The 16,111-nt window shown below is 41.0% G+C and overlaps 1 protein-coding gene across 3 annotated transcripts in view; it reads left to right on the forward strand.

Annotated features, from left to right (window-relative positions):
- KCNT2 (potassium sodium-activated channel subfamily T member 2) overlaps positions 1-16,111 on the forward strand; it is a 259,822-nt gene that overhangs the window by 234,052 nt on the left and 9,659 nt on the right. For 2 of the 3 annotated variants that reach the window (XM_019530701.1, XM_019530704.1), the window contains one exon: positions 9,096-9,396. In XM_019530701.1, the coding sequence (XP_019386246.1) occupies positions 9,096-9,396 (301 nt within the window). Of the gene's footprint in view, positions 1-4,013; positions 4,035-9,095; positions 9,397-16,111 lie in introns of all 3 variants that reach the window. The other variant, XM_019530703.1, reaches the window with a different exon arrangement.

Genomic DNA, 16,111 nt, shown 5'->3' on the forward strand with positions numbered 1-16,111 from the left:
GGCAGGGGGCTGCAGGTTGGGAGTGAGGAGCACCGGCAAGGCTGGGAGAAGGGCTGCGAGTCAGGAGTGAGGGGCACTGCCAGGACTAGGAGTGGGGCAGGGGGCTGTTGATCAGGAGTGAGGGGCATAGGGGATGGGATGAGTGACTGTGGGTTGGGTGTGCAGGGCACTGGCAGTGCCAGGGGGCTGCAGGCTGGTAAGAAGGGGTGCCAGCAAGGGGTGGGGGACAGGGCACTTCTGTTTTGGAGTGAGGGGAACTGGCAGGGATGGGGTCAGTGTGTCTGGAGTGAGGGGAAGAAGCAGGGCTGGGGGCGTGTTGCTTGACAGTGAGGGACAACAGAATGGGCAGTGCACTGGCATGTCACTGCTCCCCGCCCCCCATCTCCCTGCTGACATGTGTCCTTTTTTTCGGACCTGGAAATATGGTAACCCTAGTGAGTGATCCTCACTGGCTTCAGTGCAGTGGGAAGGCTGGAACCAACAAACAGTGTTCTTCCAATTCTGGCCCCCGCAGCACATTGGAATCTTGTACTAGCTAGACTGACATTCCTACTGCACTAAGTCTTCCCAGGCAGCTTCCAGATGTATTAGTTTCGAGGACATGTTATATTTAGATCATAGTAAACATTACCATGTGACTACACTGGTCTGTTTGCATATGGGTTGTGTATTTTGCATCCTAGTTTTTATTATGGTGTGGATACAAGGACTCCTGGTTTTTTTGCTGATACTTTATTCTCATTTCTCTGAAAAATAAAACAAATCAAATCAATTAATCTGAACCAGCCATAGTTATATTTTTGAACCAAAGAGACAATTTAATTTACAATAGAGTACTATGGGATAGCTTTCCCTAATAGCCTACTGTTCTCTGTCTGAATTTTCAGTAGAGGTGATTCATTGTGCCTTCTTCTCTAGGTTCTTCCAAACACATATGAACTAGTGGGCTGCACTTCTACATTATTGTTAATTCATACTTTTCATATCAGTATCACTATAACACCATCCATCATTATCATCTTTTGGAGAAGAACAAGGGCAACAGCAGTGCCAACATAAGAAAAATTAGGCATAGTTTTCAATATTATAGAGGACACAGCATCCTTTTATACTCCATTGAACTCTTAGCAGCAAGAACATGGCAGAAGTAGTAAGAAAAAATAATTTCCTGTAATACTCTGTGTTTAGTCAGTGTACCACACACAAACCATGATGAAAAAAACAGTCATATAAGAGCAGCAAGATTAAATAGTGACTTATTAAAAGGCACTAAATAGTCATACAATTTACCACAATGATTTAGCTCAGTGATTTCCTCATGTTCACCTACTCTCCTCATATACCCATGCTTTCCAATATATGGTCCTTGTTATACATTGCGCAGTGAGCTGCAGAATTCTTTATTGGTTTAGTGCTAGCATGCAGTCACACCTTCAGTTTGAGTCAAATCAGTGGGGAGTATCCACATCTAATGGAGCAGGTACATAACGAGTGCTTTAAAATGCATAAAGGTGTTGACGTGCAGACCACGCAGGGATTTAGAGCTCTAGAAGCTGCCCATAATTAATATGTAAATAGGTTCTATAACAGAGATGCACAAACAAATTGCCCTTTCCTATTAGTCAGCTGGCAAACAGCATCCATGGGAAAGAGTTATGTAATGATCACCTTTATTATTACTACTGTGATATTTTGCATGAACCATTGAGGCTTCTCTGCAGGGAAGTATGCACCCCAGTGGAATCACTTTGGTTAGGAAACATAATTTTTAATTGAGCAACCACCAGCAACTAAACACCTATCAAGGTCATTCTGTGGACTGCAGAGGCCAGATCCAATAAACAAGTTTAGATGTCTAATTTCTACATATGTCCTGAATCTAAAATTGTGGTCCTTGATCCAGACCTCTGATTCCATTCAGCTACTGCCTAAACCTGAAGATGCCTAAGTCTATAGATCTCTAAGTACTCCAGATAACTACTTCAAGCCATGCCCAGAATTGTATCTAATTATAGTCTGTTTTTATATAGAACAATCACTGAAGTAGGGACTGTAGATTGTAACCCAGCCTCCTTGTTCTTTAACAATTGTACCATGTGTTAGAACCTCTACCCTACAGTGTAATGTTTATTTTTGCTCTGTCTTGCTACCAATGGATTTTGAATTATTCCAACTGAGGAAAGAGTTACAGCTTGATGGGTTGGATCTCGGTGAGGTACAAGATGTAGATTTGAATCTCCTAGAGCAGGGACAGGCAAAGTCCAGCTCACAGGTGGGATTCAGCTCATGGTGCACTCCATTTCCCAGCAGCACCTGCCCATGTTGCTGCAGCCAGTTTCCATGGACACCCCGGGAGGGGCAGTGCTGTGACAGCACGGGCCAGGGTTTCCATGGATACCAGCCTCAGCAGCACTGGCATGGCATGCATCTGGGTGAGGACCTGATCCAGGGCTAGGATTTTGGAGTGATGACAGCATGGTTCAGAGCCAGAGGAGAGACGCAATCTGTTGCTGGCATGCCCAGGGCAGGGATCAGGCAGGGATGTATAGGCAGTGGATTGTAGCTCTGTCCAAACTCCAGACCATGCTGTCACTACCACAAAATCCCAGCCCCAGCCCTAGAGCAGCTCCCCACCCACCCATGCACCGTGTCAGAGCTGCTTGAGCTGGTCTTCGTACAAACCGGCTGCAGCAATGTGGGCAGGTGCTGCTGGGAAACAGAGTCTGGCCACCAGCCAGATCCACGATTTTGCCCACCCCATCCTAGAGGTAGAGGCAGATATAGGGGTGTGCATTGGTGTGGTCCTACTCCTTCCCTTCACAGTGAAAATTATGAGATGCCCTCTCCATTTCTCCATGGCCCAGGCTGCTTGGGTCCCCTGCGGTGTAAGTGGTATGGCAGGTGTCTCTGCCTGGAGTGGGACAAACAAGGGGACCAAATGAGGTGCAGGTGAGAAACCAGTACCTTCTCATTGTTGCTCCTGTCCTCAGCTGACTTGGGGCATGGGAAGCCCCAGGGCTGCTCCTGACTTGCTCTAGCTGGGCATGGAAGGAAGTACCTGCACTGGGTGCTAGGTCATCAGCAGTGGGTGGGTCTCTTAACATTCCCCTTTGACCATGTTCCTTCCCCTGGCCTGGGGGCTTCAACTGCAGGAAGCATCTGTGCAGTGTGTTGGGTAGTGATGGCAATGTCATTGGGTGATCCTCACCTTCCAGCCTCTGCTCCTGGCACTAGGTGCCTGGTACCTGGCATGCCCATCTCTGTGCCCTGTTATACTAACTAGTCTAGTTTTTAAAGAGGACTATTATTTAATGCTGGAAAGTATAATTATCAATTCATGAGATAAAATTCCAGTGATTTGGATTTAGTCCTTTCACGATGGATAAGAACAGAAATTACACACATCAGTATAAGTGACTGGAAATCCATTCAAATAGGTAACATAACAGAAGTTTGGTGCACATAAACCACCTTCAAAATGGCTGAAATTGGTTTAAGGTAAACTCAGATGGACATAGTATCAGACTTAAGTGACTTAGATTAAATTGGTTTATTGAACTTCTGTCCCAGATCCCTTCCAGATTTAAGTTGACTTGCAGTCCCCCAGCATCCCAAGATGCTTTGCACCTCCCTCGCAAACTCCCCTTCACAGCGTGGGCAGGCTAGCCTTGGCCCAGGCTGTCCACTTCAGCTGAGTGGTATACTCTAGCACCCCTCAGCTTCTGGCCTGGGCTACTGCAGGCATGTGCCTGCATTTTTAGAATCGAAAGTGAATGTCTGTTCACTTGCTTATTGGTTCTATCTATGCAGTTTAGACTAACCCACAAAGATTGAATCAATTCAGCCTTGGGCTGTTTGATTTTCTATGCTTATCTACTAAAACAGATACTAGATTATATTTATTTTCTCTGTTAATGATTATCTGTTATTGCTGTTAGATGGTCCATGTTTGTTTCTGCTTTCCCATTACTGTTTAAACTGTCTTTTGTTTTCTTTTTTCCCTTCTTTGTCAGTCACGAGAAATGGCTTCACAAGTAAGTATGTGTTGCTTGTCTATCTTTCCCTAATGTTAACCCCAATGATAGAAAACCCTTAGTAATGGAAAGTGGACACAAGTACATCAGAATTGGAATATTTATGGGTGGCATATCAGATTCGTTTAGGACAGCTGAGGTATTCTTTGTTTCATCTCCCCCTTCCTTTCAATAATGTATACAGGATACTGAAAAAGCCAAGGACTTGCCTATAACGAAATGAAAATTGTAACATCCTTCCTTATACAAATGCCTTATATATTTTCAAAATTCTCAAGTGCTAATTGCTATTAAATATGTGGATAATTACTATTTAATTGCAATGAACCTAAGCACCTAATTCTCTTTTACTTCTTTGAAAATCTTAGCTGAACATGTTTGAAGTGGTAACTGATAGAGCTGAGTTTGTTATGGAATATTTCTGGGTTTTTGGTTGTAGCTGTGTTGGTCTAAGGACATGGTCAGGAAAAGTTTTTTGGTAGATGTGATATCTTTTATTAGACTGAGTAGCCCCCCAAAAAAATTCTTTGCAAGCTTTCAGTTGCAATGTTGACACAAGTGAATCAGATGCTAATTCACTTGTGAATGAAGTGTGTGAGTATTCCCAGGAACTCAGGCAAACATTGTGGGGCAAACAAGGGGCAAACTTTTTGGCCATGAGGGTAGAATTCAGTATCATTGCAATATAGATACACTGGCTTCAGTCACCTTGAGCTATAACTTTAGACAGTAATATAAACTGCAGGGAGGCAACTGGGGCAGTAGTCCCAAGTGCTGTCTTTGTGGGGTGGTGCAAAAGCAGCCACTGCTATTGACATCATGGCAGTCAGCACTGCTTTGGGCACTGTGCCTTCCATGGGTGTGAAGCTGCTGTGATATAACTCTAACCTTAGGTTAAAGAAGGTGATTTAATAACTAGTAAACTAGATCATACTGAATATGTCTAATATGTCTACAACTAACCATATAGGGAGAACGAGAAAACAGGGAGCCTCCCTTCACTTACACAAAGTGCAGGTGCCAGGTATACTCCTAAAATACAAGGTCCTGGGAACATCAACAGTTGCACTAGAAATCTAGAGGTAGGGGAGTGACTGGCTGTTTGACTGAAATTGGACTTCTACTCTTGCTACCAGTCAATGAAGCGCCACAGTTGTAAAAGTGCATTTACCTGCTATTACAGAGGAATATCTAGGCACTGCCACTGGTGCCAAACAATTCCAGATGCAAATATACAACTAGGGACTCTAAGTCAAATCCAGTTTGCCTGATGAGCTTTTCCATATATGATAAAAAAGACCCCCAAAAGATCCCAAAATTCCTTTGAATGCAATTGTTTAGCTTGTCTTCTAATATAACATATAACTTTTCCCCATGCCTAGAGAAGACAGATCGAGCATGAATGTGCCTCCCATTATTTTTCCAGAGGTTCTGTCATGTTTCTTCATTCAGGAAGGCAAAATAAGACAAATAGACTTCATAACCTCTATGAGAGTGATAGATTACTAGAAATGACACCATATGATCTACTGTGCTGACAGGCAGAGGCTGCAATTTAACAAACTATGCACACAAAACCCATAAACTTTAGCAGTCAAGATTCAATCTTGTGAAAATTATATAATGGTTTTATGGTTACAACGGGAATGGAAGTACTCACACTTGTGCTTTATCCTGCCTTCTTCTACAGATTTCCTTTGTTAACTTGGACAAGTAACTTTAGGCCAGGATCCAATATACATAATTTTGAAGCACTGTGGGGCAGTGGCTTTCATTATTTTCAGGCAGTTAGGCCAGTGCCTCCTATTGGTTGAGTGGTTTTAGCCATCCACGGAAAACAAAATGACCAGAGGAAGCACAAAAGAGAAATAATTCCTTACCACCAAACCCAGTCTTTTGGACATATCTCCCTCACTGAGACATAAGTAGATGCTCTCTTTTTGTCTCGCCCCTCTTTAATCAGGGTCTCTCCTTGGTCTTTCTTCAACTCCTCTTAAAACATCCTTTTGGGTTTTTTTATATAAACTTGATCTGAAGAGAACTTGATCTGGAGCCACAGTGCATGACAGCAGCGTGATATGTCCCTGGTTTTGAGGTGGACTGAAGGGTGTGAGTGTGAGCATGTACTGTAGAGCCAATCATCTTTCAATCCTATTCTGTCCTTTTTCTGATTCCTGCCAGGCCCTAACAATCTTTTACCAAGTATATGTAAACTCACATCTGCAAAAACAGACACCTTGGTTAAATTTGATCAATCTGTCTTCTGGCTTATTTGTTTCACCTTGACCCCTTAGATAAGACTCATGACTGTCCAATGGATAAGCTTCAAGAGGAGGGCTAGAAAGGGTCTTGACTGATGTCTAGCCCATAGCCTGATCATCAGAGAACTTGGTTAATGTGAAGCAGGAAGAACAGGTTAAAACCCTTTCTGTTTGAAGGGTCTACATATGTTCTAGCTGCTAGTGAGGAGGCCTTCTTCTTTGTCCGAGCTCTGTTTTTTCTGTAATTAAAGTTTCAGATCATACATAGGACTTACATGTATGCCCAAATGATTCTATAGCCCTAGACACAAGTTAATCAAACAGCTAATGGAGAAAGTGGGGTACCAACGTATCTCTAGCTCATATGCCATTTTATAAGTCCCTTTGAGTTCAATGAGTCAAAGACGTGAACAAGAAAGAACTACTACCATAGGCAGTGCCAGATTTAGGCTTAAACTACCTAAGCTAGAAATTAGAGCCCCACAGTATGAGGGCCTTATAGATAAGAAAAATACCCTGGACATTTCCATTCTAAAACAGCAAAAATATATATTTTTTTCTCCACAGTTATTTATATTGAATTAATACATTTTTATGGAAATACCAATAATTCATCTTAACATTTCATGAAAATCCATTTTCGTAGATTTCATGTATTATTTTTCATCACATGGGGCCTCTTCAGCTGGACGTAGCCTAGGGCCTCAGCATGTCATAATTCAGCACTGGCAATAAGTAAAATCTGGGGAACAAGAAAATAGAATAATGGACATTTTCTGCAAATAAGCTTTTCACTTGCTTTCAGGAACTCCTGCTTATATAGTATGCTATAAAGAACATCCATGGCACCTTGAACAAAACCCTTAAAAAGGTTTGTTCAAAAAACCCAGTAACTATTATCAATATCCTTCAAGTATTTAACAGGCTGTGTGTGAAGCTCAGGATCAGCACCTACAACACTAAATTCAGTTTGAAAAACAATGGTGCGTACCCAATTGACTACCTAGGCTACAAAATATCCTGTGTAAAAAGTGAAAGGAAGAGGTTGATAACCATATTTAGTTACCAGCTTTATTCGTACTGAAGAATACCTTTTACCATAAGTAAACCTCTCGGACTACTTTTTATACTACCCAATATGAATAAGGGTGGCAAAATATGGTCAACATTTTGAAAACCTTCACTTTGCAGTACTGGAAGCAAGGGGGAGAAGGGAATTCTTAAATCTACAAATCATATAAACAAAAGCTTAATTCACTAGTTATTTAGCACACTGTAGACATGTTTTATATGCAGGAGATTCACATGAACCACAAGGAAGATTATTTTAACACTTGCAGTATTAAATATATTAAATAAATTCAAAAAAAAAATTTTTTTAGTATTTTACAATTACTATAGTTCATTAGTGAAAGGTTTTATATTGCTGTCATATAAAAAACCTTAAAAGAATGCCAAAAAAAATCAAAACTTCATCCTTATAACAATAAAGTAAAAGATAAAAGTGTTTACTCAATATTCAAACAATTCTGCATTTTTCTAGTAGTAAAAGGATCAAAACAATTAGAAGAAGGAGTAAAGTAAGAATTGTTTTTCCATAATAGACATATTTTCTGTGAGCAGGTAAATAGGAATGAATTAAAAAGCTATATAAATTATTTCCTGGAGTTCAGGAGGTGGAAAGACAGCTGCTTTCCAAAGGTTAACAAGGTTTTATGAATATCTTAAGGCTAAATGTAATAATTAGAGGAAATAAAGCATCACATAACACTGGAATATTGACATTAGTTTAATACAGAAATTGAAACGGGCATTTGTCTCTTAAAATATTTTTTTACCTGAATTCCTGGTTTTACTTTTGCATGTGATACCATTTTACACATCAGTCATTCACTTGAACAGAATTTGGAAAAGATCATGTGTTTGTTAAGAAATGTACTGTGGCTGGTATTACATCAGCAGTTGGACATCTGATAGCTCTTGGGAAATATTGCCTACAAAATGCAGGTTCAGTTCTTTGGCCCTTGTAAACTTCTTTCTGTTATGCTTAAATATCTTAAATATGCAATAAGGAAGCAATTAAGAATCCTTCCAGTGAAAGGGAACATACATCTAGGTAAACTACATATCTCTCCACTTGGTACACATGACCTTTAAGGCTGGAAAGTTGAGAATTAAAGACAAATATAGCTGTCCTGTTGGCATTATAATTTTTTCTGTGGATGTTTAAAAAATGTTTGCTAAACTGTCCCATCAGAAAGTCAAGTCTTCTGCAAGAATCTACTCTATTTCAGCAATGTATTACTATGACATTACATCACACCTTGAACAATTAAGGGCATATAAAAAGACAATAGATAAGGGAAGTCAGTCTGCAGCAGGGAAGAGACATTCCATTTGATTCATCAAGCTACAATTTAAATAGTTTTACATCCAGATTTTGCAAAAGGTATAAAATTGTATTGAAGTCCTGTTAGAAAGTGGCAAATAAATAAAGCAGCATAAAGCATTAATAGAGCTTATCTGCTCTGCCTGTTAGGAAAAAGATAACCTCATTTATATCTGCTACAAACAAAGATTATACATAATGCCGGGGCACCAAAAGAAAATGGCCCTCATTCAGCAAGGCATGTGCAGCTTCAACAGATTCAATTTAACATATTCAACTGTTTTGACTGCTGGGTAACTTACCTGTTTTGTTGAACTGAAGCCAAGGGAAGGTCACAAGATACCCTAACTGCAACTAAAATGTCTATTTTCTGAAGCCCTTAATTTCTCATGTTATTGTTTCCCTTTGAAGTCTCAAATCTCTATCAGTGTTGAAGAATGGGAAGACACCAAGGACACCAAAGAGCAAATTAACTACCGCAGCAATCATCGTAACTCCACATCCAGCGATCAGTCAGATCATCCCTTGTTAAGACGAAAAAGCATGCAGTGGGCCCGGAGGCTGAGCAGAAAAGTACCAAAGCACTCTGGCAAAACAGCAGAGAAAATCAGCCAGCAGCGAATGAACCTTTACAGGCGGTCTGAAAGACAGGAACTTGCAGAACTTGTCAAAAACAGAATGAAGCACCTGGGGCTTTCTACTGCAGGATATGGTATGACTATTATTATTATTATTATTATTATTATTATTATTATTATTATTACAAATAGTAGAAACATCTCATATCATCATAATTATATTTCATACAATTTGAGAGTGCAGAGCTAAGGTAAATTGAGAGCTGGCTGCTAACATTTTCAAAGTTTGCTATTGTAACATATATGAAATTTTTCATTGGAGATGTGATGAGAAAGACACTGCTGATGTGAAGAAGATGACCCTTTTTCAGTAAACTTTAGTTCTAATCTGGGTCTCTTTTTGGTTTCAGACGAATTATTCAAGAGATTGTCTAGTTGGCATATCTACATGTAAATGGCATGAAATCAGAAAAAAATAAAAACAAAAGCATATCATAAATATGATCACATTGCATATCTACAAATTTAACCATTCATTGTAGACAGAGTTGTGGTAAATTTTGTTTCAGACTGTTTTTCTTCATTTTCCCCCACTCTTTTTTTTTTCCTCCAAGTCATCATCAATACCACCTGAAAATGAATGCTGTAACACCCTATCAGACTTTGGGCAGCTTTCCAGATATTTAGATCTAAGTAATCAAGCCATTCATGAGCTTAAAATGCCAGACCATGAATAACAAGTCACTGCGTGTAATCTCTATAGCTTCTCTCAGTCATTGGCAATGACTTCCAGCAACAGGTGGCTATTGGTATCATACCAGAGCCAACTCTGTATCAAAGCTGTAAGGCTGTTGTGTGTCTTTTTCTGCTTTTGCTTTGATTAAGAATAAACCCAGTATTGTGAGAATAGCAGAAGATTGACAGTCAGTGCTCATGCTATAGTTTTCTCAGGTTGTAATGAGTTGGGACATGATTTTCATAATGGTGCGCTGGCTAAATTTACCCAGATTTCATTTTTTAGATAAATAAACCAGTCTTCTCTGTCCAGATGGACTCAAGGAGTGCCAGCTGGATAGAACCCATCTTATTACATTTTGGAAGCCTTAAGAAGTAGAAAGCCATGCTTGAATAGAGATAGCACAAGCCAAAGTCATGGGAAAAGCCACTCTTTTAGTATTAAGGTTTACTGAAGGAGCCAAACATGAAATTAAACTCGGGATACATGGCCAACAACAAATCCCTTCTTATCAGTTCTCAAAATAAAGATAAAGTTAGCAATAAAGACTTTGTAAGTGATGTTGAAACTTCTACTCTCCAAGTTAATTTAATCTTGCATAAAGAAAAATCCACCCTGAGTCCTTTATACTTAATTCTGTTCTATCTAGTGTCTTATATGACCATTATTACCATTGTACGAGTGCCTTCCAACTATGCACTAAGTGGTATAACATACACCTGTCTTATATAGTTCATTCTCTCTCTCAACCTTTCACCAGAAAGAGAATTGTATACACAGTAGAGTAGTTTATTTCTGTCATGGTTTTGTTCAAAGTGTACACATTTATATGAGCTTATGTCAGAATAGGCAAAGAAGTGTGCCTTTCACTTGGACAAAAAAGCAATGAGACTTCTGTTGTTCCTAAGTTTCTCTGGGTGTTCATTCCACTTCATAATGTTTGTACATGAAGAAGGTAAAATGAAATTGAAGTTTAATAGTGGCATGTAGGACATAGTATTAGTCATAAAATTTGGGGTTGACCTTTACTTAAGGTGCTTTTTGTACTGGGTTGTTACCACAGAAAGGTTTTTGTTCCTCCAGCCCCCATCTGATGGAAGGTGGGCTACATTTCCATTTTTATTTTTATTCAAAGACATATAATTGTGGTCAATTTTTCTTGTAAAACAAACCTACCAACTCAGCCTAAGGTCTGAGTTAGGGTAAGGATGTATTTAACATTCATAGTGCTTTTGTAATATGGATTCTGCCTAGATTGTCCATTGCCAACAAAAAATTATGTGTAATGAAACGTAATTAAGAAAACTGCAGACAAGATCAAAGCCAGAATGGAATCCATCTTATTCTCACACTAGATGCATTATGCTCCCCCTTTCCCCACCAGGCTAACAAAAAGAAAATCCAATATATCCAATATGCCCAAGGGAAAATACCCAGGAAAAAACTCTACTGAGTGAGAGATACCATTATTTAACATAGTCTGCTTTTAGAAAAAAAATTACATTTTAAATTTGTAAATGTTTGCATCTAGGATTTTGTCTTGCATTCATCTATAGGACAAATATGAAGAAATACTTATAGAAAAATTGGTAGGGTGTTGTTGCAATATAGCAAGCATATATTAATGAAAAAAGAGGAAGGAGAACAACCAGAACTAGAGATCATACTCCCTTCACAATTTCAATCATTTTCTTCTCCAAACTGTGGCTTAAGATTAGTACAGTATGTAGAGAATTTGCTCACATGAGGGAGGAAAACAGAAAAGAAAAAGAACCAAGGCAGAGGGGGAGAGAAACAGACATATTTGTGTGACTGTTTTTTGTATGGAATGAAATTGGGAAAAAAGTGACACTTTGGCATAGGAAAATTCACTGCATACTGGTTTATGAAATGAAAAGCACAGTCTGCCCTGTTCAAAACTTCTGTCACAATCTTTCCTTTCAATTTCCTGCCTGAACACAGACAATATTACAAGACAGCTGGGAATCGTGTTATATCCTGTTCATTACAATATAGAATGACTGCCATTTTTAAAGATGTAAACAAAGCAACTTTTCTTCTTAATGAGATGCCTACTTCAGTTGTTGAGACTTTTCCATCCCTTATCATTGGCTGGTATGCTCACTTTCCCTTCCAGTTAAAGACAGGCTAGGGAGAATGTGTTTGGGGCATAAACAACTTGCATGTCAGGCAAGTTAAGCTCAACACACAGAATTTAAAGCCTTAAGAAGCCTACAGATGCACAGCATAAGAATGCTGCAAACACAGATCTGCTGTTGCTTTCGGGGAGGGGGGGTGTCTTTTCCCTGTCCTGACATTTTATATAGTATACTCAAATTAGGTATTTGCTTTTAAAGATGGCAGGTATATTACAAAAAGTAATTAATCTACAAATCTTGATCCATATGGATTGTCTAGGATTGGGGAGCCCACTCTTGCATACTGCTTATTCTGGATTAGAGCGTTTGGAAACCTTGAGAGTCCTGGTTCTAATTGAGGCAGGTGACTACCATGGACTTAATAATGGCAGCCTGTGGCTGTGAGTGCACAAACAGATTCTTTGTCATGCACAGTGCAAGTGACATCCAATATTGTTTGGCACTGTCACATTGACCAATTAGAAATCTGTAACTATGTTACTGAAATGTGCATGGAATAACAGCAAAGTATCATCTAAGGTAAAGACAAATCTATGAGACTTGTGCATTGTCATCCCTGCTTTAAGGTTCAGATGTGTGGAGTATATATGCTAGGCATATCAGGAGACTGAACAGCTTCCAGATGATATGTCTGCATAAGACCCTGCAAATGAAGTGGGAAGACAGAATATCAAACACAGTGGTGCTGAGGCATGACTGACACACTTAGAAACCACTATCAAGAAGAGGAGGTTGTGATGGATTGGCTATGTCAGGAGAATGGGAGAAGACTGTACTTCCCAAGATTATTTTGTATAATGAGATTTAAGGCAGCTCTAGAAAGTTGAGTGACTCTCTATGGTGGTACCACAATGCATACAAAAATGATATGGAGCCATTCAACATCAGTGCAGAAAGCTGGGAGAAATGTGCAAAATCCTATCTGATCTGGAGGGAATATTTGGCACTGGGTACAGCTCAACATAAAACAGCTTTAATCCACAATATGAAAGCAAAGCGAGAAAGAACAAAGCAGTGTGCTGTAAATTTGGACTCCAAATCAGACAATGTATGGATCTGTGAAACTTGTGACAAGCCTTGTCAATCTCAAATTGGGCTTGTCATCCACAAATGGATTCATTGGGTGCATCTCTTTGTGCAATTAATTTGAATCAATAAACTCCAGAGCAGTTTGAGCTGGAGTGGATTACTCCTGGGTGCACCATCTATGCTTGCACTGAGGACAGACCAATTTGAGCAGGGGTGAAGCAGTTCATTCCAGGGCCACTTCTGTCCTGCTCTCCCCTGGGCTCTGGGTGGCAATGTCAGGAGGAGAAGGGGTTGGCTAGAGCTGAAAGTGTGGAGCTGTGTGGCTAGGAGGCAGCAGGAGTTTAGGCCCTTTCAGTCTGGGCTGACCAGTTTTAATGTACAGCTGTGGTCAGTGTCTACACATGTGTTTAATTGCAATTAATTTCCCTACTGTAGAATAATACTGTCCTCAACAGTACTACCTTACGGTGACTTTTTAGTTTACTGTAGCCTAATAGTATTCCACATGTAGACAGTGATATTTTATTCCACAGCTGATTAGTCTATTCTGAAGTTGAGTGTACATGTAGACACAGCCATTTGGCATTTGGTTAGACCTCTTATGTGTACACTATGATCCAGAGGGTTGACAGTTGCCTATACAGAATTGGTCAATGTGACTAATTGTAGAGCAGGGTCTGGCATCCCTGAGTATTCCAAGTGCCAGAACTCCTACCTCAACTCTGGCTCTCAGGGTTTCCATGCTCCATGCCCATATGATAGAGCCAATAGGGAGCCTAGGGCCATGGCTAATCTGAGAGTTTGAGCTTCCATGTTCTGACTAATTTTGAAACTTTGGTCTCAAAATGTTTGGATTAATCCTAGCTGAGTGAAGTGACAGGGGAGAAATTCTTGTTTGCCTTTTCATGGAAAAAAATTAAATTATGATTTTTATTTCTAAAGCATAATATTAGCTTCATGCTAAGCCAGGGGTGGGCAATTATTTTGGGTGGAGGGACACTTACTGAGTTTTGGCAAGCTGTCAAGGGCCACTGGCTCCCCACCTCTCCCTGCTGGCACAGCCCAGCCCAGCTCCTTAGAGCCCCTGCCAGTCTGGACCCTGCGCTACTGCCACCCTGCTCTGGGCCCTGGCTCAGGGACACCAGCATTGGCCCCATGCTTCTGTCCATGAGCCCCACAGCCTGCCACTGCTATTTTCCCACTTTCCTGCCTGCTGCTGTTCCTCCTCAGCCCTGCCCACTGCTCTGGCACCACATGGTTCCTGGATGCAGAGCCAGGACTGCAGAAACCAGCCCGGACCAGCCCTGAGAACTGGCGTAATTGCCTGCAGTCCTGCCGTGCCTCCCCTCCCCCTTCTTATTTGAATTGTCCTCTCCAGTGGAGGGAGGCAGGAACAGCCCCAGGCTCCCAGCTCAGAAGCCTCTGGTAGGCACAGGCTTCTGGCTGGGGCTGGGCTGGCCTGGCCTTACTGTGGCTACTGGGTCCTGCTGCCAGCTCCCCCCGCATCCTACTGCCCTGGCTCCTGTCAACTTTGATGGGCAGCCAGGGCAGATAAATATTTCATCTATGAAATATGAAATATATTAATTTTCTAAACTTTTTAGATAGAATCCGGCCCACAGGCCATATTTTTCCCACCCCTGTGCTAAGCTCTGTGCTTTTTGAGCTAGACTGTTTCCTACAACCTACCAATATAAAGAGGTTTGTCCTGCAGCCCCCATAGGGGCTGCAGATCAAGACAGCAAACTTTCCATCTTTAAAAGTACTGTTTGTTGAGATCAGAACAGAGTAACCCTGAGCTACCCCCACCAATCCCCTGTCCTTGCTGGCAGGTGGCAGTCAGTGGAGAGGTTTAGAATTTTTCAAATCTGCTTTTATAACATGCATATACTGCTATGTTTTTCTACAGAAAGAAAGGTAAAATAATTGCACTTTGCTCTTGGAGTGGAAGGCAGTAAGATTTCCAATGGCTTTAAGACTTGGGGGGAGGGGTTCATTCCAGAGTCTTGGATATGCCTTGGGTTGCTATCTTCAAGAAAGGAAGGAAGAAAGATCTGGGAAACTATAGGCCAATTAGTTTGACCTCAATCCCTGGAAGGATATTGGACAAAACTAAATCAACATGATGCATGGTGACCAGTGGCATGCCCCAGGGTTCTGTACTTGGACCTGTACTCTTTAATGTATTTATAAATGATCTGGACTCTGGTGTTAGAAGTGGAGTGGCTAAGTTCACTTATGACACCAAATTATGGGGAAGTGTGGTCAAGCTAGAGGACAGGGTGGTGATTCAGACAGACGTCAGCAGGCTCACAAGGTAGGCAGACCAAAACTTGATGACATTCAACATGGAGAAATGCAAGGTGCTCTGCCTTAAGAGAAAAAGAACAACACATTATATTTACACATTTGGCAGTGCTACACTCACTAGCACCATAACTGAAAGAGATTTGGGGATCATGTATAACCACAAGATGAACATGAGCCACCAATGTGATGCTGCAGCCAGCAAAGCAGACAAAACCTGGCTTGCATTTATGCAAGACCGAGGAAGTCATCCTCCTGCTTTACTAGGCCTTTACACACAGGCACAGCCCAATGGAACTCAATCCTGGCTTTTGCACATCCAGCCAGGAAACCCTATGACCCTGGGCTTGGGCTCAGCCCCAAGGAGCCCAACTCTGGCTCCTGCACACCATATCTCAGAGACCAGAGACAGGTGCCTATGTATCATAGATTTCATAGATTTCATAGACATTAGGGCTGGAAGGGACCTCGGGAGATGATCGAGTCCAGCCCCCTGCTCAAAGGGCAGCAAGTCAGCTGGGGTCATAGGATCCCAGCAAGATAAGTATCCAATTTACTCTTGAAGGTGTTCAATGTAGGTGCTTGAACCACGTCCGCTGGCAGACTGTTCCAGACCTT

Source organism: Crocodylus porosus, unplaced genomic scaffold (genome assembly GCF_001723895.1).
Source record: "Crocodylus porosus isolate Cpor-Errol unplaced genomic scaffold, CroPor_comp1, whole genome shotgun sequence".
In the NCBI taxonomy this organism is placed as follows: domain Eukaryota; kingdom Metazoa; phylum Chordata; order Crocodylia; family Crocodylidae; genus Crocodylus; species Crocodylus porosus.